At 34.0% G+C, this 21,431-nt stretch overlaps 1 protein-coding gene and 1 long non-coding RNA gene across 3 annotated transcripts; one reads left to right on the plus strand and one right to left on the minus strand.

Annotated features, from left to right (window-relative positions):
* Window positions 1-2,729: 2,729 nt before the first annotated feature.
* Window positions 2,730-4,732, minus strand: LOC134238142 (uncharacterized). 2 transcript variants are annotated; one of them, XR_009985946.1, is made up of 3 exons: window positions 4,610-4,732; window positions 3,457-3,521; window positions 2,730-3,052 (listed from the first exon to the last, which is right to left on the minus strand). It is a non-coding gene; the product is annotated as an uncharacterized LOC134238142 (long non-coding RNA). The 2 variants fall into 2 exon arrangements; XR_009985945.1 differs by lacking the exon at window positions 4,610-4,732 and adding an exon at window positions 3,745-4,244.
* An 11,474-nt stretch (window positions 4,733-16,206) lies between these two features.
* LOC134238143 (uncharacterized) lies at window positions 16,207-17,514 on the plus strand. Its single transcript, XM_062720261.1, has 2 exons — window positions 16,207-16,289; window positions 16,723-17,514. Exon 2 carries the CDS (start codon window positions 16,853-16,855, stop codon window positions 17,384-17,386), a length of 534 nt encoding a protein of 177 aa, XP_062576245.1. The 5' UTR covers window positions 16,207-16,289; window positions 16,723-16,852; the 3' UTR covers window positions 17,387-17,514.
* Window positions 17,515-21,431: the final 3,917 nt, after the last annotated feature.

A 21,431-nucleotide genomic window follows, 5' to 3' on the forward strand; every position in this document is an offset into this window, starting at 1 on the left:
GCATACACTTCATAGATCTTAACCATTTTTTGAATATAGATAAAGGATATTTTTCTTAACTTGAAAAGTGCTGCTGCTTTCTTTAAATTGAGGGTGTGATTTTATAAGTACACAAAATATTTGGTAAAAGTAAATCATATTTCGACATTGGCTTATTTACCAGAAAAATTAACTATTAAAACGCGAAATCTATTCAAAGCAGCAGCACTTTTCAGAAACTACAAAGTTTGCAGATACAAATAATAACTTGAATTTTTAATTTCAACTAGGGTATGCCCTTGCGATATTGAAATTTGTTCATGGCCTACATTCAGTACACGAACTATGCATTCATCACGTGACTGTCCATCGATGGGACCAAACTACATACAGTATAGAGAGGGTTATACCATGTTATTTCAATAAGTATTTGTGTTCTGTGATAAAAAAAACAGCTTAATTAAAATGAATTCAGTTTTTAAAAAGGTCCCCTTTTTTGCACGTCTATTTTCCGTTGATTTCTCATAGTAGGCCTTAACAGTGCTGCGTGAAAAACCCAGCGGGGGGTATTTGTCCCTATTGGACAGTTCTAGTTCTGATTATGCGTTTCTTTTTTTGTTCAGTATATATGGACACAGTGGGAAACTGAAAACTTGGATGGCAAAATCCATTGAAGTGCTGTGCTAAATTTTTCAAACAAATTACATGCATAGCTAAGCCCAAAGGGTAAAGTCTTATCATAATAATAATAGTTTTCAACCATAAAGCCCAGAAGTTCGAAGTCGTCAGGGTGTATAGGAACCTGCTTATATGCATTTTCAATATCAGTCTTAGCTAAAAGAGAATCCTTTCCGATTTGTTTTATGACCTCTATAGCTGTTTGGACTGATTAGTACTGCACAGTACAAAATTCTTGTGGGATATGGTGGTTAATGGACCCTCCCTCTGGAAAAGAAACGTGATGTATTAATCGGTATTCCCATGGTGATTTTTTAGGGACTAAGCCCAGTGGTGAGATTTGAATGTTAGGAAAAGGGGGTTCGGTAAATGGGCCTGCTATGCGAAAATTTTGCAGTTCTTGTTGAATTCTTTGTTTGAGGATAGATTCTTTTCCTTTAATAGACGGCAAATTTGGAGAGAGGCGAAATTATCTAGGCCCTTGATATGGGATTCTAAACCCGAATTTAAAGCCCTCAATTAAGAAGTTTGCCAAAGTATGATTGTATCCTTCTAAGTAGTCCGCCAGAATAGTGAGATTTATAGGAGTAATTATACCCCCGCTCCGAAGGATAGGGGGGTATACTGTTTTACCCTTGTGTGTCTGTCTGTCCGTGTGTCCGTCCGTAACAAATTTTCGTTGCAGTTTTCTCAGCAACTACTCATCGCAGATGCTTGAAATTTTAACACAATCTTCTCTGAGGCATGCCATATGGTGGGATACATTTTCGCTCAAATCCTTTGTCAACTTCCTGTTTGTCTGTGTGTTTGTCCATTTCATACATAACAATTTTTCGTCGCAGTTTTCTCAGCAACTATTCATTGTAGATGCTTGAAATATTTACACAATCTTCTCTGAGGCATGCCATATGGTGGGATACATTTTCGCTCAAATCTGATGTCAACTTCCTGTTTGTCTGTTTCATACATAACAAATTTTAGTCACAGTTTTCTCAGCATCTACTCATCGCAGATGCTTGACACAATATTCTCTGAGGCATGCGATATGGTAGGATATATTTTCGCTCAATTCTGATGTCAACTTCCCGTTTGTCTGTGCATCTGTCTGTTTCATACATAACAAATCTTAGTTGCAGTTTTCTCATTAGCTATTCATAGCATATACTTGAAATTTTATTACACTCTTTGTTGAGGCATTCCATATGGTGGAATAAATTTTGATATGAATCTGATGTCAACTTCATATTTTTCTGTGCATCTGCCTGTAAATGAACTTGTGTATATTAACATGATAGTGCTCATTTACATCAGAGCGGGGGTATTACTAGTGAGCATTGGCTCACAGATTTCTTGTTATTTTACTTTGAAATTGAAGTGGATGGCTTGGAGGAACTTGCGCTGTTGTCCCTGGAAACAGGTTTTGGTTTACTTTGTTTGAATTTGGGGCAGAGTTTGCGCCAATGTTTACCTGCACAGATTTGACATATGTGTGGGTGGGGGCATGCGTTCTCTTTGGGGCATGTGCCATGATTGTTGTATGCATAGCAGTACCTGTGTTTGAGAGGGACACGAAAGGTCTGTTGCTGCTTTTTGGATTTTAATCTATAATCCAATCCCAAAACCAGAGCTTCTTGATACAGCTCTGCATTTTTTGGTTGCCAGGGACATGTAGTAGGATCCTTCTGTCTCCAGCGCCGAAACTTTTCGTCGTACTGGAGAGCAGCCTGATCCCCACATGGCTCAGCAATTTTTTGGACTGTCTGAGCATAAACCATTAGATTGCCAATTTCCTGAGGGCATTTTTCCGCCATTATAGCCACAAAAATCTTGTACGCTTCAGTCCATTTTGCAATTGTTTTGATGGGATCTTTTTCGTTTGATTTAAGAAAAATCAGTTGCCCATCTTGATCTACTGAAGTTTGTGGTGGGCGAGCTCGAATCAGATGACAACAATGTAGAGAATTTGATATACTCTCCATCATGAATTTTTGATCGGGTTTTATCATCCACACCCAGGGTTAGAATTGTTGCTGATGTTTGTTTGGGCTTTGGGGTTTCATTTCTGTCTACAGATGATGAGATACCTGTTATCTCTTGGAGGAGCGATTGTCCGGGCTGCTGTTCGCTTCCCTCAGTGGTGGTCTCCTTTGCTGGTGTGGACGTGGTGGATGAGGTAGTGGCTTCTGGGCTCGTAGTTTGTGCCGGCACTAATGTGTGTTGTGTGATGATGTCACGGCAGGTTTTCTCAATTGAGGGAATTAACGCTGTCATACATGCCCTCACCATTCCTTCAACGTCTGGAGATGGCAATGCTGGCTCTGGGCTTGTCACCGTTGTAATGGTCGCTTATCTATCAGTTTTGTTCGCCCTCTTCCTTTTTGGTCTGTAAGCCATGCTAAATAGGGGGGAAAATTAGGAAACGAGAATGCATTTATAACATAAACTTATGCTGTATTGGTTGGGGAAATGCTTAGAGCTAATAATTATATGCTTTGAGCTAGTGAGGTCCCCAACCTTATAATTTTTACCAACAGAGTTGGTGAAACATGCTTTGAGCTAATAAAGCTCCAAGCTAAAAGCTTGGGCTAGTAGTATAATGCTTTAAGCTAGTAAAATATGCTTTGAGCTTGTGTAATATGCTTGAAGCTATAAAAAAACTGTCATGACAACAGACATGAAAATTATTGTGTCATAGCTGTTGGGTATATGCAGAGCATATCCATTTAACTAGCTATTACAGAGTTTGTTGCAATAGACTAGAAGATTTTTATGCCGACTAATGGCTGAGTTAGACATTACCTTTTTCAAGCCAAATATTCAAGATATGAATGCTTGGTAGACAATTGTACCTTGATGATCAAGTACTGAAATAGAATGTCAGACAAGACAATATAGGTATTTTGTCTCATTGCATGATTATTATAGCTGTTTAGTAGTAATTAAAGATTGTAATGGTTACATCTTTTACTTCTACCTGCGAAGACATAATGAACCCCTAAGTCATGTGCCAGTTATTATGATACATTCATAAAAAATCAAGACTCTAGCAATAAATGAAAACAAAGTTAGAAGCCTCTGTCTTCTAACCTCTAAATAACAGGAATTAACAACGTGAATGGCGATGAGCGAGGAGAATTCCCCTTAATTGTCTTATCAGTTTCTGGAAGCCGTAGTAATTAAGATGGACACCGTCACAGAAAATCGGTTGTTTACTTTCAGTGAATCCTCTTAATCTCCAGAAAGTCAACTGGTGATATTTACAATTGTCCTGTAGTAGGCTGTTTGTTTCCTTAACTCTAAACCTGTAAGTGTCAGGCGGAATGGACCTAGTTCTTTGTCTAGGAAAATAGCTGAGGACAGTTACAGTTTTTAACAAGAATCGGTTCCTTAGCTGCGTTAGGAATGAAACAAGTTTTGAAACCACACACTCTGCGCTCCAGTCTGAATCTATAACATCCAAATCGTTACCTCCTAGACACACAATGAGGTGATGCGGTTTGTATTGTCTCACAGCAGAAGTTAACAAAGCCAAGTGACGATCGCAAGCTACTAATCCTCCACTAATTCCGTAATAGTTGACGGGGCTCAGGCCCGCAATGTTGTACGCTGACGCACTCGAACTATGTGGGTTGAGATGCGATTGAAGTCTCTTCACGTGGGAATCGCCGATGCACAGTGTTGACATCACGAGTTTTCATAAGAGAATAGGACTTGAAAAGCGTAATTATCACATATTGTTCAGATTGCAAATATGATATTACTAACCTTGTTCACAAGGTCACAAATGTTTGTTTATATACAGTTCGGGTCGCCCGGTTAACAAATTTTTTAGCAACTACACTATGATGATCGCTGGTCTCCTACCATTATTCCCGCACATTACACAAGATGGAATTTTCCAAGTGACGCTATCAGTTTTACAGCGAAAACACAAAATAATATATCACTTTACCTATCTCGAACAGTGCACGGGTTGTCGCTGTATAGTCTGTCGGTGGTAGACTTCTAAAATCCAGATTATTCTCAAGTTATCTTCGAAACACTTTCTCATAGACTCAAAGTTGCCTCTGTTTACTAAATATAAATTTAGACTGCGCATGCGCATTTTGTAGTTATGTAAATCGTGTTGCTATAAATATCACACGGAGTCCCCGCTATGCGCATTATGAAAGTAAACAGAGGGCAACATATATAAATGATTTATTTACATAAATCATTAAATTAGTGATTGCCAAAATAACAATTACGTTTGCTAAGGTTTATATAATAAGTGTTTGGAAGTCTGTATGCTTCGAAAAACGATTATCTTAGCTTGCTCTCGCAAAAACAAAACATGTTGAAAAAAGAAAAAAGAAAAAAACACTGCAATCAAATGTTAAATATAAGAAAAAACACTGTTAGCAGCATTCAAGAAACTGGACCCTGAGAAATGTTTATATCCAGAGGTCTCTGTCGAGACTGAAACTTAACTGGTTTGTACTTATAGCAATGGAAGAGGAAATGAGCAGTTTGAAGTTTAAACTCTTCAACAGGTATAATAAATAGTATAAATATTTTATTATAGTTTGTTTGAATAATTATCTTTCTGTAGAGGAATCGGTGAGGGAGATCAGACCATCTTCTTTTTGACTATATTTTCTGACGATAATGGATTTCTGAACAGATTCCTTAAGGTAAAGATCCATACCATCCTATAGAAATAACGGAACTACAGATTTTGTTGAAACTTTTCAGAATCTTAACTGAGTATTTGTCCTTTCCAGATCAGTGTACATTTTGGGGTCAACCGGGCCTCCTTTTGAAAGGATTGTTACTAAAAATAGACATTGTCTCGTGAAATGACGGAAATGCGGAAATTAAGATATTTATTCTAGCTTTCTAAAATTAAAAGCAAAAGATTTTTTTTAACATATGAATCATAGAGAAAATATGCTTGTTTAAATGTTTAATTATTTTTTTAATCTGCTTATCCACCTAATATTACTTTCTAGGGCGAATTAAACATATTTAGCTTAAAATTATAAAGTTCATTACTAGTAAAAATAAATTGCTGCTTGATATTCTGACTACAGATTTCTTTTTAGAATTAACACGTTATTTTCCAATGTTCTCTCCCTTATATGGCATAAAAATTAAGTGGGGCAGCGGGCATCAAACAAGAAAATTTCACAATTTTAAACCAAATTTGCTGAAAAAATGATAATTTGAAAAATCTTTTTAACATCTATACTTTTAGGATTTGGGTGTAAAAATCGCTTTAAATATTTGAAACTATCGATAATAGAACAGTAATAAGTATGGTTTAAATCATAAGTTGAATATTTAATGCATAGACGGCCAAAAATTCGTTTTCACGATTCACAAGCCTAATAGTAATCGGGTTCAATCTTCGGAATATTCTATAAACCGTTAATGCGCATGTGTGACGTTGTGACGGAAGTGAAAGAAGAAAATGCTTTCAGTTTCAACATGGGTAGTTTGGATGCGATTTAGTTGATTAAAAATTTAGAGAAGTGGCACGTTTTACTACTTTTTGTGTCTATGTAATACATTTCTCGCTATTCATAGATACAAATAAGTGGTTTGTATGCCACATCTTTTTAACGTCTGGTTTCTGATCTCAGGAAATGCTCGAACCTGTCCAAGTAAGGTTCAACGTTGTTTATCATGTTTTTATTCATATACCATATAAAATAGATCAAATTAATGTACGCGGAGATGAATATGTTCAGTGTTTCCACTTTGTAATGTTTGTTTGTTTAAAACACCGTGCTTACAGGCGATCATATCCTTGGAAGGCAGCGATCCCCTTCTTAAGCTAGGGACACTCTAGCACTGAATGATCGAGGTTTTCCGTACATAACTCAAATTCGTTTAATAAATTCAAGCTCCATAGTTGGTGACTAGAATTGCAATGAGAGCATCATTACTAAAGCTATGTCATTTAATTGGTAAAATGTGAAGTAATCTCTGTATTTTTAAAATCAATAAGGTTTTATAAATATATGAAAGAGTTCATAATTAAAAGGGTTAAGTAAGTCAAACAATAAAAAAATAGTTGTTTTATGTACCCTGACCGAGCTGTCAAAATCACCCTTACACAATAATTTTTGTCAGCACTTATATTTTTTTTCTCATTTCCATAGTATAATTTCTATAGGATGCTTTTTGATTGAAATTTTCATGGCGGATCTAGTGGTGAGTGTGTTTGTTCCCATGGACATTGCAGAATTATTAAATGTACATACTTAACCTAGCAGTACAATTATTCTCTGCCATCCTTGGACTTTTAGTAAGACGTAGTATTCTCGGTACTAGTGTCTTTCAAATGGCAAATAAATTTTCATTGGTTAAAAAATTAATAACATCAGGTACTTTTAATCATTGTTGACAATCATTAGACAACTTACTGATAATCTTATTTTCTTATATGTCCTGAATTTCTATCCCGGCCACATATATTTCAACGATGAATGAAAGCTGTGTAAATTTTAGAGGCTGAAATAATACATAACATCAAGAATATCCCGCCTGACTGAAAGTCCTAAGATAACGGTGAATTTACTAAAAGTGACCTTGGATGGCAGGACCCCTCCTTGGAAAAACTGATCTATGCAAAATTGGTATGAAAAGTCATTGGAATGATGCTTTAAAAGTCAACAACTCCCTGAGTAAATAGAATGTTCTATGTTAAAGTGATATTTTGATATGGATCCAGTGAGCATTTGTTCCATGAGTTTTGACACAGATTCTCGAACCTGAAATTGTCTGAGCTGATGAACATCATTATAGGTACTGAATATTTAATTTGTATGTATACTTGTATATTAAAAGTACCTGAGTAATAATACATGCATTATGAACTTGGTCTAGTTTAAAAAAAACTCTTTTCTGTTGCTCTGTGCCTAAAATAAAAACATTTAATCAAGACATCCAAGATGGTTCAATTTGACTTGTATTGGAGTTTAGGCAGTTCAATTATACTTCTTTAAAATTGTATTCTAATAATGAAATTAAAAAAAAAGATTTTTTTCTTCTCCAGCTTTTTATCATGCTACATGACACAGCACAAAGTCCTAACTCATAAGTTTGGGAAGGACTCTTCATTCATTTGGGGGAAAATGGTTTGATACAAGTTTTGCATGCTGGTCCAATACATTATCTGGGTTTTTGGAACTGTGTTGCTTAGTGCATATTGATGTTAAAATAGATAAATGTGTAGGTGTATAATATTATTAAGCTCAATATGATATCAAAAACTATTTACGTAGGAAAAGAAAGAACTGAATAATCACTGGGGAAGTTATGCTATTTTTTTTTTTAAAGAAGTATCTTGATAAACCAAGTTTAAAATCAACAAAAAAAAACTTATATAATTGTCTCCCCTTTCACTGAAAGTGGGGATACTAAATTTAGGTCTGTGCATCTGTCCGTGTGTCTTTCTGTCTGTCTGTAACACTTTCAAGAAGCCTTTGCATTGAAATTTTACACAGCAACTCTCTGTGGCTCGAGGGAGACCCTTATTGATTTTGTGATCAAAGGGTCAAGGTAATTATTCAATAAATTCTGTATGTTGGAAAATTGATTTGTTTTTGAAAAAAAACATTGTCATAACTTTTATGAGACAGTATTAATAATTTTTCATTCAAATAAAAAGCTACAATCTTGACATAAATCCACAAAATCTAAACTGAAACTGGTTATCTTTGTTTTTAATGATTAATGCATGATTAAACCACGCACGAACAACCTAATTGTATAATTATAACATTGTAAGCACTCGGCTTAACTAACAGAGTTGATTTTGTGAAATGTTGGATTGAAATTTTATCCTTTTCCTTATTCCTTTTTATATCACCCTCTATGATCTCATAGGCATTCCTATTTATCATCTTATACATGTATTCTCTTCTTTGTTACTGTCATATTGTTATTTGTGGGTTTAAGTCTAACTATCATTACAGTAATCATGGTAATGCATAAAATTGCACATTATCTTATTAGCGACTGATATCTATTGCTATACTATTCATGGGTGCTTGAAGACAGAAATATCCCCTTTCCCCATCTGATATAGACCCCTTGGTCTGTTCGACGTATGTTTTTCTCATTTATTATACATATTGCATATACCGTAGATGAGAAATATGTAATTTTATCATCAATTTGGAAATTGGCTCTAGCAAACATATAACAAGAGGCCCAAAAGGTTCGAAAATGGTTATGTACTATGTACAAGTATATAAGCAAACGATAATGACTTTCGACAAAAGAGAACCATTTATTTGTTACTCTGTATTTTTTCAACTTCCAGAGAATCGAACCCAGGACACCTGTCAGTCTAATGACATGTGCAGCAATACACTACATTGTATACCCAAAGCACTACAAATGAAAGCTAAAGATTATTGTGCACTAGCTTTAAAACAAATTTTCCCAAATTTTCAGCATATATGTCACATATTATGTGTATTAAGGAATTTTTTTTGTCAATGTATCAATGTCCTTTCCTACTTAAATGAAATATTCTGTTTTTTTTTTTTTTATCAATATTGAATAATTATTTTATGTTTCAGTGCAAGGATTACTGGATATACCAAATAACAGAGCATTAATATTTGTGCAGTAACTGTTTTATGTATGATATATACATTGTAAAAAAAAAAGTTTTCCATAATTTTTTTCAAAATCCTGAGTCAATCCCCAGGGGACGATATTTTAATTCAAACAATCGAGAAGAGAAAAACGACATATAAAAATCGGAATATTGAAGCAAAGTAGTTAGGTACCTGAATACTTTCAGAGCCGTACGTGGTTCGAAAATGGTTATGTACTAAGCCTATGTACAAACATGTAAGCAAACGATATAGACTTTCGACAAGAGAACCATTTATTTGTTACTCTGTATTTCTTCAACTTACAGAGACAAAAAACGACCCGATTGTCGAAGTCTTTTAGTTATCTTGTACTCGAGACAATGAATCTTCCATGCCATCTTTGTTGTACTTTCGGTTTGACGAATCATCTAAATTTAAACTCTCCTTCGATCATGCATCCCGGAAAATAACTGAACATCGTATATTTATGCCTTTTATTTGGAAATTAATGTACCTTTTTTTCACGGTAAGTGAAATCGACGTCAGGCATTTTTGATAGATTAAGCGTCGGGCGCGTTTGACGTAATAACGTCACAAACGAGAATAACGTCACATAACGTTATTTTACGTGGTATGGATCTTTACCTTAAAGGACAAGATAGGGTAATAGCCGAACTTTTGATATAAAAATCAGAACACTAGTAAAACTGTGATAGTTTGTAGTTAAGAAGTTAAAATGATGCTTACTTTAAGACAAGCACTAATTTTGATAGAAAGGCTACATGGAAGCAACTAGAGGGTTCAGAAATAGGACATTTTCACGAATTTCCTCAATTCTGGTGGATTTTCATCATATGTGGGGTACATTTCTCTTTGGAAAACATACAGCACACGCTTGCCTATCTGAGATTTTTACATATATACTGCATCTGATATCCGTGTATAAAATATATAAATTTGGTAGATAGGCAAGCGTGTGCTCTATGTTTTCCGAAAGAAAATGTGCTGTAAAATTAGTGAAAATTTGCATAAAAATGAGAAATTTCGAAAATTGACCTATTTCCTGACCTCACTGTGACCTCTGTATATCCTAAATCTTAAAACCAGCATTCATTTTGTGACAAGAGTGAAAACAAGTTTTCATGGATAAACTGTCGGATTATTCTGAAAGACACCCCAAATCGGGGGCCAAATACTGGTCTTACCCTATCTTGTCCTTTCTGAATTAGTTTTTCTGGTAGGAAAACATCATGAATTTGACTATAGTTTGTTGACTTCGCTAGTACTCCTGTCACTCCGTATATTTCCCCAGTCGATTTAGTTCTGGCGTCTGTGTTTTCAAGAATAAAAATTTTTTGCATTGCTACATTAGTAGTAAGGGGGACAGAGAACAGTCAGTCTACAGTCAGGATGAAGTCATGAGTTTTTCCAGACCCAACCCACAAAGGTCAAAATGGAGGTCACAGTCAAGGGTGGAGTCTACAGTCAATGACGTCATTGGGTTACCTTAGTGCAAAAAGTGAGTCTACAGTCAATGACGTCATGGGTTAACTTAGTGCAAAGAATGAGTCTACAGTCAAGGAGTCTACAGTCAATGACGTCATGGGGTTTCCAAACATTATAGATCACGATTTTACAGTCATGGGAGTTTACAGTCACTGACCTTTTTTTAGACAACAAGAATAAATACCTTGTAAATCTCAGTTGTGTTGTTATAACGATAGCAACTCAGGGAAAGTACAAATGGAAAATTTTAGCATGGAATGCTTTAAGAAGAAATGGACTTTACAAGAAAGTCAATGGTTTGACAGAAAAGAAGACTGTATTGCGAATTTTAAGGAAAAAATGAAAAATGGTTACGACATTGCAGATAGCTGGGGATCTGAAGAATACATATTAAAACGTAGGGTTATGCCGAAAAAGTACTTTCCACAGACCTTAAGAGAATATAATTTGTAAGGTTCAAGTTGACACCAAAGGGTTTTCCAAATCCCGCCCACGGAGTGGTCATATATATATATATATATATATATATATATATATATATATATATATATATATATATATATATATATATATATATATATATATATATATATATAAATGTGCAATGTAGTAGATAGACAAAACATTTTGCTTAAAGATGGCTGAGCAAATGGTAATGATGGAGCTTCTTACAGGTGATTGTGGTAACGAATGCAAAGGGATGTTGAAAGAGAAATTGAAGAAAAAATCGTAATCGTAATTCCTAGCTTTTTTGCGATTGTACTTATCATTTCTTTGTGCGTCGCTGTCAGTGTCTTACACGAGAAGAAAAAACTTACTCCTGTAGACTGTGTGTTACGCCCTACACTGGAAAAAGATGTCATTAAAACATGTTCCTACGTGGATCGGTACCCCCTCTCCAACGAAGTATATGCCATGATATGTGCCAATGACACCATACAGATTGACATACGACGATTTCAGTCCGGAAAACCGGGGAACGAAGGAATTACTTTGAGTAAAACACCGTGGCAGTACCTTAAAGCATCCGTAGATCACATGGATGGATCTATTTTAAAAGCACAAAATCATATATAAAATGTTGCAGGAATAAAATGTAGAATTTTCAAAGAAGAGGGACTATGGACAATACGGTGAAATTTTCAGACAAAATAACGATCATCCTGATTCCCTATGAAGATCGGAAGGGGGAATGGATGACCATGGCTTTGGACAGATGTCGTTTCAAAAGAAGAATAAATTATATTTCAAAAATTCTAAATCCTATACTGGAGAAACATTTACAAAACTCAGACGCCAATAAGGATCGGTAATGCCGAAAACTACAGTCAGCGTGTTCTACAGATCTACAGAAAAGTCATATCGAAAGGGGAGTCTACAGTCACTGTTGCATGGGGGATTCTACAGTCAAGGGGGAGTCTACAGTCATGAGTCACGTGACTTAAAGCATATATAAACTTGTATTATTTTGAAAATTTTCATCAGTCTTCAGCGTATCTCAGATAGTATCTTGTGAGAAACCTTGCCATCAACAAAAATGGAGCAAAAACATCAAGACAAAGGCAAACTACTCAACATTGGTGAAGAAGATGATGGCTGTTCATGTTGCGGGGCATCTTTACACCTCAAACATAATTACCGATGAAATGAGACAACAGATAGACGCTGAGAAAACCAGCTATGACAAAAACAGGAAATTGATCAGCATCATTTTACGTCGAGGTCCGAGAGCTTTTATGGGGTTTAGAACGGCATTGATGCAAGCCAATCAAGCTGACTTATCCCGACTCCTGATAATTTGGATGATGACACAAAGTCTGAGTACGAAAAGAAGCTGGCCATGGCAAGATCAAATATGCCTTCAAGAAGACGTATATTAATACATCAACACAGCAAGAGATGGATGCCCATACCAACCGCATTGAGGGTGCGTAGAAACACGCAAAAGACCACTTTAAGAGAATGGCGGGCAAAAAGATCAGTCAATTTGAAGGACACCACGCCGAAATAATGTGGAGGTCACATATCAGCGCAGATGTCTTTTCCTCCTTCTTCGATCTAGTGAAGTCGGTGTACCCCCTCGACAATCCTGTCACATACTAATACACCACCCCATTGTTTGACACATGGACCTGTCTGCCAGACTCCCAGTTGTCTGACTGGGATATCAGACCAGGTATATCAAAAATAAAGTATTGGACACATCAACAAATTAATTAGAATAAATTTAATTTCAACAAAAACAAATCAGTGTAACAATAAACTGTTACTATTGGTAACAATGTAAAACTGATTAGTTAGTATTAACATAATTTAACAGAGTTAGTATGAAAGTAATTTTAAGAATTAAATAATAAACTAAATATATTTTAACTGATGAAGGTTTTTATATTATAGGGAACACGGATGCGGAAACAGAATCGGATGCAGAAAGCGCAAGTGACCCAGTTACGTCCAAGGAATGCATCATTTTTTCCGACGGTGATGACTTCTCCGACATCCCTAGGAACAGAACGGCCAGTGATAACACGACTGCGACAGGAACAGCAGACATGCAGTCTGGATAGTATCGATAAGCTTCTGTTGGAGTCAGATCCAGACAAAACTCTGACAAACTCATCACTTACAACAGGTATAGAAAATACTGTTATGAAATATTAAGAGTACATAACATGTATTTATGCTCACAGTAATATATTATTGAAATACTAAACAATTTGGCCTGACTGAGTGTTAAAAGTTATTTACAATAGAAATATCCTAGGAGCTCCAAAAACACCACTCACCCCGCCATTCGTCAACCGGAAGTCCTCCTATTTTTTTTTTTTTGGTTTGCCACACTTTATGGGTTTTCCACTGCAATATATGTATAATACCATTATATTCGTATGGGAGGTTCATAGTACTCACAGTACTATCATGTTGTAAATTTTGCATTTACCTCTCCTCAAGTAAATTCAAAACCTTTTTAGTCAAGAAATCTGTTTTATAAAGTAATCATAAAATCTAAATTATAATTCTATTTCATTTCTTTTTTATTTAAATTTTTATTTTAAACTTATAAATCATTTCAATTACAGAAAATATTTCTAAGGAAACTTAGATTGTACTTTTAACATGTTTTAGATGAAATTCATTTGTAAGAAAAAATTTTTATAAAGTAAATTTACTCGAAGTCAATAGATCAGGAAATTGTTAATTTCTCTAAGTCTTCGGCATGTAGTTTCTTTTGTTACCACATGTGGTCATCTAAGGTTGGTTATAAAACATTTATCACTTCCCGGTTAAAAATTTATTGTAACAAAGGATGACGCTAATACGATTGCGACATGAAACTTGTTTTACTCTTTCATCTATTTTACTCAATTTTGCAATGTTTGTTTGGCAGATTTATAGTGTTAAAATTCAATCACTGCCAATATAGCCGTAAGTTAAAATTGTCAGGTTTTTTGGTATCAAAGAATATGTCTCTCAGGTAAAATCGTAAATTAATCAACCGTAAGGTAATTGTCCATGCACTTGATTCTGCTTTTTGATTGGTTACCTGCATGGTCAGTCGAAATTGATAATAGCGCTCGCACCCGTTTTTGGTCACATTCTATTGCGAGTCGCCAAATACAAGTATGGACAACTTTTAATTCCGACTTTGTCATTTTTACTACGCACGTATGTTACAAATTTTTCTAAGTTTTAGTTTATTATTTTAATCGGTTATTAAGAAAATGTAAAGACTTAAATTTATAGCAAAGCTTGATTTTTGTTCAATTTTTAAATGTATATTTTTATTATTTAATTAACTTTTTTCGTCAAAGTTAATAAGTTGAGTATGTTGGTTGATAACCTAAAATGTAAATGAGTTTCTTTTTTATTATTATGTATGTTTTTGACTTTTAATTCCTAACACTGATCTTTGTACATTTATCAATTTGAATCTTTGCGCTGAGCGTCTAAAGGATGACTGTACTTAAGGAAACTTAAAAATTGCGACATAATAAATTTTAAAGATGGACATTTTTCTTTTAATGGTAGAAATGGTAAATGTCTTAACTGCAACTTTGTGTAATTACGTTAATTAATAGTTCGTATTAACGAAGTTCGAAGTCGTTTTTATAGTGAGGGGTCATCGCATATTCTGGAATCTCTATAGGATAATGAGTACGCCCAGCTTTTTACAGGCTGAATGCATAGTCAGCGCATGTTTGTCTATTGTTCTCCTTTTTATGGTAGTTGTATATTTATATACATTACCTCATATCAAAAGGAGATCAATAGACAAACATGCGCTCATGGTTAAAAAGAGAAAAAACTGTTTCTCTTGTGTTCACTTTCTCTATAGTAAACAGGTCATTTTGACCACGTTGTTACCTGTTGAATATTATAATTATCCACGTGATTTCTATACCCAGGTAACTCTGTGAATACTAATATTCCATCACGTGACGTGTAAGGAAACACGCATTCTGCTGGGCGATAGTGATTGTCCATATCTGTTTCAATCCATTCCCATCGAACACGGGCTGTTCTTTCTTCTCTAAGATATCTATAAGAATATTCTTACATTTATCTAAAAATCATTTCATTTTACTATCTTTATATATTTTTGAGTGCATTATATGTCTCTACATGTTCATAGTCTTCATGAAGATAGAGATTCGTTTATATATTTTGAACCATTGTTTAATATGAACATCTAAAGTAAGATCCAATAAATAAAATCGAAATTCCCCAGCACGCTCATTAATAGGGAAAAGTAATTATGAAAGAAACTATTTTTTTTTTTAAAAAGTAAGTGTGATGTTTTTCTTTCTTTTTTGTCAAAGGGAAAAATAAAGTAAGTCTTACTGCTGTTAGCGGGTCTCGATCCTGGACCTGAATATCATTGATTCTGTGCATTACCGACTGAGCTAGTCGGCACTTATATTCGAACACGCAAATTGTTGACATCAGCCATTGCTTTTGATTATCAATGAGAATGACTACTTCTACCGGGCGATGTTATTTTTTATTAGTTATATACTTTATTTGAAAACTTAAAAGATAAAAGTGACAAACATATGACGAGAGAGAGGGAGAGAGAGAATACACTGAATATAAATACAGTTACTGTTCTAAATTTAGACCACTCATAACAATATTAGCTCCACCTCTTATGCATATTTATAAATCTTATCTTCATTCAAGGGCAGTTAAATCTAATTTCCCGATATTTGAAGAGAGGTGGGGTAAGGAAACAACGAATTATTTTATTGCAGCGCAGTTTATAACCTTAATGACATTGCATTTCATTTGGAAATAGACCAAACTCTATAACAAATGACTTCCGAGAAAAAATAAAAACAAAAATAAATGTGAAAACAGAGATTGAAAAAGACCCAAAAACCGGCGTTAAGTGCAGTCATCCTTTAGTTTTGAACTCTTCAGTACTGTAAGACACAAAAAGTAAACGGCTATTTTCACATTCGGCACATTTTACCTTTGAGTTAAATGTTGAAAAAGATGGAATTTATTTGCAGTAAATTAATTATCAAGGTAATTGTTGTATTTTATGAATTCTGGCTTAAATTTCTGTTTGTGTAACTAAGCATTGATCAGTTAGGAAACCTTTGTTATCTAATATCGCATAATTTGTTAACAGGTTTAAGGTATATTTTTAGATTTATATAGATAGGTCTTTATAGTAACTGGTACTTGATAAAATGTTTCCAAAGTTTAATTATGACATTCTTTATGAAAACTAAACAATTTATTTTGTTAATTTTAACTTGTAATTGTTCTTATTTTTGAGACACAAAAACTTGACTGTTAATTCATTGTATAATGATTTTGTCTCATATTAAGATTGTCATATATTGTTATAAATGCTTTGATTTATAACTTGTTATTAAATATACATTCTATTGCGAGTCGCCAAATACAAGTATCGACAACTTTTAATTCCGACTTTGTCATTTTTATTACGCAGTGCATCAAGACTTGTGTCCCCTGCACACAACAGCTTATTCCCCATCAAGTACAAAACATCTCGATTCCCCAGATCAAACTCAAAGATACCATTGGTGGAAAATCCTTTCGATCTATTCGGACCTTTCACGATGAAACCTAACAATCAAAACACTGGAGTACAAACCAGGGCCCAGTCAGAGCAGGAAGCCAGTGGAGGACAAGATGAAGCTCCCCCTAGGACCACTACATCAAGATCGTCCACAACGACGACCACTACCAACTCAACAGAGAGGCCGGCTGGCTTCATCTCACTGCCGCTTCCAACAATTTCGACAGTGAGAACAACACCAAACATTACCACGACCAACCCGCCCAGAGTCACCGTGCACCTCACGCCATATGACAGGGCATCGTCAGCAGTTCAGTGGTGGCTGAACTTTATGTCCTATGTCAGCGTATACCAAATGACAGACAGCCAAGCATTGAACATCATTCCGTTCAACATCACCGAGCCTGTCAAACACTGGTTTTACCAACTGGCCCAAGCATCGAAGTCGTCCTTGTCAGCCTTTAAACATGCTTTCTTTGATAGGTATAGAAAAACTGATGAGGACCTAGACCTAGACGATATCAAACAAGGCGCAAATGAAAAACTTGACTCCTACCTATTCCGGCTACAATAAGCTGCGGCAGACCTCACCATTCCAGAGCCGGATCTCGTCAAAAAAGCCATCAAGGGACTAAACCAATCCATTCGAGGCCATGTATATATGCGAAAACCAAAAACAATGAAGGAACTGAGGACAGAGGCAAAACTATCATGTTGTAAATTTTGCATATACCTCCCCCTAGTAAATTCAAAATTTACAACATCATAGTACCTCAAGTTCTTACCTGTTTAAACAAATTGAAAAAATTCTGCAGGCCCAATGGAGAGGCTGCAGTATAGTGCTACACCTGCAGCTTCTGGCAATGTTTATACAGGAGGATAATACCTCTGAGTCTGACATCTTCATTCGATAAATTGAAGCTTGTATCCATATCTGAAATATCTGATTATATACATAGTTTTAAAATAGATTATTCCAGTGAAAACAAAGATAAAGAGGATGACTGTAAAGTAAGCATTAAAATGTCATATTAAAGAAACATTTATTGTGAATTAAGAAATATTTTTTTAATGTAATGAAGACCATCAATTAAGGTAGGTCCGTACTTTCAGAATTTTCTGTCAAACTCTTTATTTTTTGATTTTAAAATCTAGAATAAGTCATAATCTAACTAAAACACCCATAAAAAACATATCTTTGCAGGTTAATTTTCATGCAACATGTCTCGGAGTATATACCTCTAAAAATGCAACAGCAAAAATTCAACGTATAGAAGTGTAACATCATATTTTATTTAGCTATGTACCAAATCACATCCAATTATTGTTAAAACTTAAGAAAATCATAAATATTCATTTGTCAAGAAAATATTTGAAATTTCTATTTGAAAACACTAAAAAATTTATGTTGATTCTGTCAAAATCTCTCAGAGAAAAAGCTCAAAATATCTTTATTTTAAATATTTCTCAAAATCTTATATGTTTATATGCTATTCTTTCTTCACAATTATTTAGAATTATTTCTTAGGTTGGCAAAAAAACATACTTTATTATGGTTGACCAGAAAATTTTTACAAAACAGCCTTTTGAACACCTATACCCCCATTTTTGGAATATCTATTTTTTCAATCGTTCTTCGCAAAACGTATTAAAAAGTAAATTTAAAAAGATGATATAGGCTGAAAATTAAAGATAAATAGATCTCAAGTTAGTTTGTTTAAAAAAATTGAAAAGCTTTAGGTCCATAAAGGCAATTAAGAATTCTCTGTCTGTGTATGTACTAAATTACATATAGATCCTATGAACAGAGTGCAAAGTGGTTATTCCTATAAATAATGTATATTAAATGCTTTGTGTGCACAATGACACTATAACAAACAAATATATACTTAATAAATTATTTTTAATCATCCAAAAAGATTTTTTTTCAATAGATAAGGATAATCAAAATTTTATATTGGTGTGTAAAATTAAAACCGGATCCGTAAAAGTGTGGACCTGCCTTAAGAAATATTAAATAAGATTAGAATGAAGAAGTATGGGATATCACTTATTTAAAAAAAATATTTAAAAATTATTTGATATACCATTATATATATATATTTTTTTTTCGAACACAGAGGACATAAAAATTGTGTTTTATTCAAGTTATTGTTATTTATAATTTATTTTCAGTATTTAATCAATAGAGCCCTACCCTAAGACAGACCCCTGACCCTGGGTCATAAAATTCACAATTTTAAAAGAGACACTCTTACTTATCATAAAGGTGTACTTTGTTATTTTAAATAACATACAGAAACAGAGTAGAAGATTTTTCAAAGAATAAATTCATTTTTACTATATACTAACTAATAGAGCGCCGTCCTAACAGCGGCATTGATTCCTCTACAAAAATCGTGAAATTCATGCCCCCGGGGTCAGGATTTGAAAAAAAAAGACTTCGTACAATGGTATCATACTTCATTTCTACACCATATTGCGGTGTATCTGCTGCTTTTATTAGTTTCAAGCATTTGCTTTCTTTTTATTTAGGAGCCTGTTCTCCCTCTTAAATGTTGAAACTATTACTTTTCCCACTACTATTTCTTGCAAAAAAAAAAACAGAGTCTTTCCTGAAGCAGCATACCGAGAATTGATCGTGCTCAGTTCCGGCTTCTCCAAAACATAAGCCTTTTTATTCTGAAAATAAAGTTAAATATTGAGTAAAAACTTACATTATACATGAATGTAAACAAAAACGTTAATGAGCGAAGAACAAAACATAAGTGTAATATTCTTAATCATCATCTCCCTTAAGCTACTCTGAACCCATGGTTTTTGATCAAAAAGCTATTTTAAAGAATTTGTGCCCCCCCCCCCCCCCCATTTAAGGAAAAAGAAGAGTTTGAATGGATCTAGGATTGGACTAAAAGAGACACTTTAAGGTAAGGTGGGACCACACAGATATTTCAAAAGCTTCGTAATATATCGCATTGAAGTAAAAACACACAGATACCTTGACCTTTGACGTTAATATAAATTGGGGTCTTCTGTAGTCCATAGTAATTTGTGGTATGAATTGTCTTGCAAAAGCTCAAAGTCCTAAAACAGACAGAATTGTGGATTGGTGACCTTGAACTTTGACCTTTAATTTGTATCATAATAGGTAGATTCCTTTTTAGTGAGTTAATATTTTTTAAAACAGACAGATAAACAGAACTTATTTAATAATCCCCACACTTACCAATTCATTACCGAAACAAACCTGCTTGGAGTTTGGGACTAGCACTTGATGAGAGTTCCCTTTCAAAATTACTGGCATTTTAGCCGATATCTTTTGGAATCGGCATAATCATGTTATTCGCTTCGCGAATGGAATAAATTTGACGTTGTACACGTTAACGTCATTTTTTGTCTAAGAGGGATTTTATTGATGTTTTCAAGTTTATTTTATTATTTACGAATATTTAGTAGTTTAACTTCAATTCAGGAAATAAAATAACACGAGAGAGAGAGAGAGAGAGATGGGTCCAATGCTGGATTCATAAAGATTCGTTTATATATATGAAGATTGGGAAGCGAATCAAATAACATGAGTATATATATATATACAGTGACAACATTTTAAAATTCTATGAAAGGGGAGATTTTCAAACGAAAATGGTTCTTTTAAAACATATAAATTATAAAGAACGTTTAGCGAATCAAATAACATGAGTATATATATACTGACGCAACATTCTTAAAAGCCTCTGAAAGGAGAGATTTTCCCGGAAAAGGGTTTCTTTGGGGGACATTCAGATAAAAAATGGGGCTTGGTTTTTTGGGGGGATCATTCTTAAAATGATTATTTTGCAAATGATTAAAGCAAATTATAGGAAGCGAATCAAATAACATGAGTATATACCGACGCAATTTCTCTCTTTCAATGCTTTAATACCATCAATCGAAAAGATATGTATATTAATTAATTTAAAAACATGCTATTTATTCCGTATTAGCAGCAGGCAATTAATGAAGTACAATAAAATAAATTTTGCTTTTCATTCCGTAAAATAGTATATCTTAGATTATATCATTTACGGAATAAACGCAATTCTTAAATCTTTGCTTTTTATTCCGTAAAATAGTACAACTTAAATCATATCATTAACGAAATAAACAATTTTTTTTAAATTTTGCTTTTTATTCCGTGAAGTTGTATATCTTAAATGATATCATTTACGGAATAAACGGAATTAAAATTTTGCTTTTTATTCCGTAAAGTTGTATATATTAAATCATCTCATTTACGGAATAAACGCAATTCTTAAAATTATCATTTTTTTAAATGATTAAGGCACATTTATTTATTCCGTTTATTTTAGTTTCAGTTTATTAATTTATATATATGCTATTTACGGAATAAACGCAAATCTTATACTTATAAAAATTATCCTGCAATTATTCAAACCTTATATATAAATCATTTGCAATTAACTTATTTCGTTTTGCTATAAAATGTGATCAAATATTGGCAAACACTGTTTGTAAACGGAATACTTTTGTTCCATAGAATGTTTCTGAATTTTAAATATTGATACAGAATAAACATCAAATTCATTGAATTGCAAATAGTTTGGCTACTTTATTACATG

Source organism: Saccostrea cucullata, unplaced genomic scaffold (assembly GCF_032062105.1).
Source record: "Saccostrea cucullata isolate Sc308-1 unplaced genomic scaffold, CSIRO_AGI_Scuc_v1 ctg5645, whole genome shotgun sequence".
NCBI classification, from domain to species: domain Eukaryota; kingdom Metazoa; phylum Mollusca; class Bivalvia; order Ostreida; family Ostreidae; genus Saccostrea; species Saccostrea cuccullata.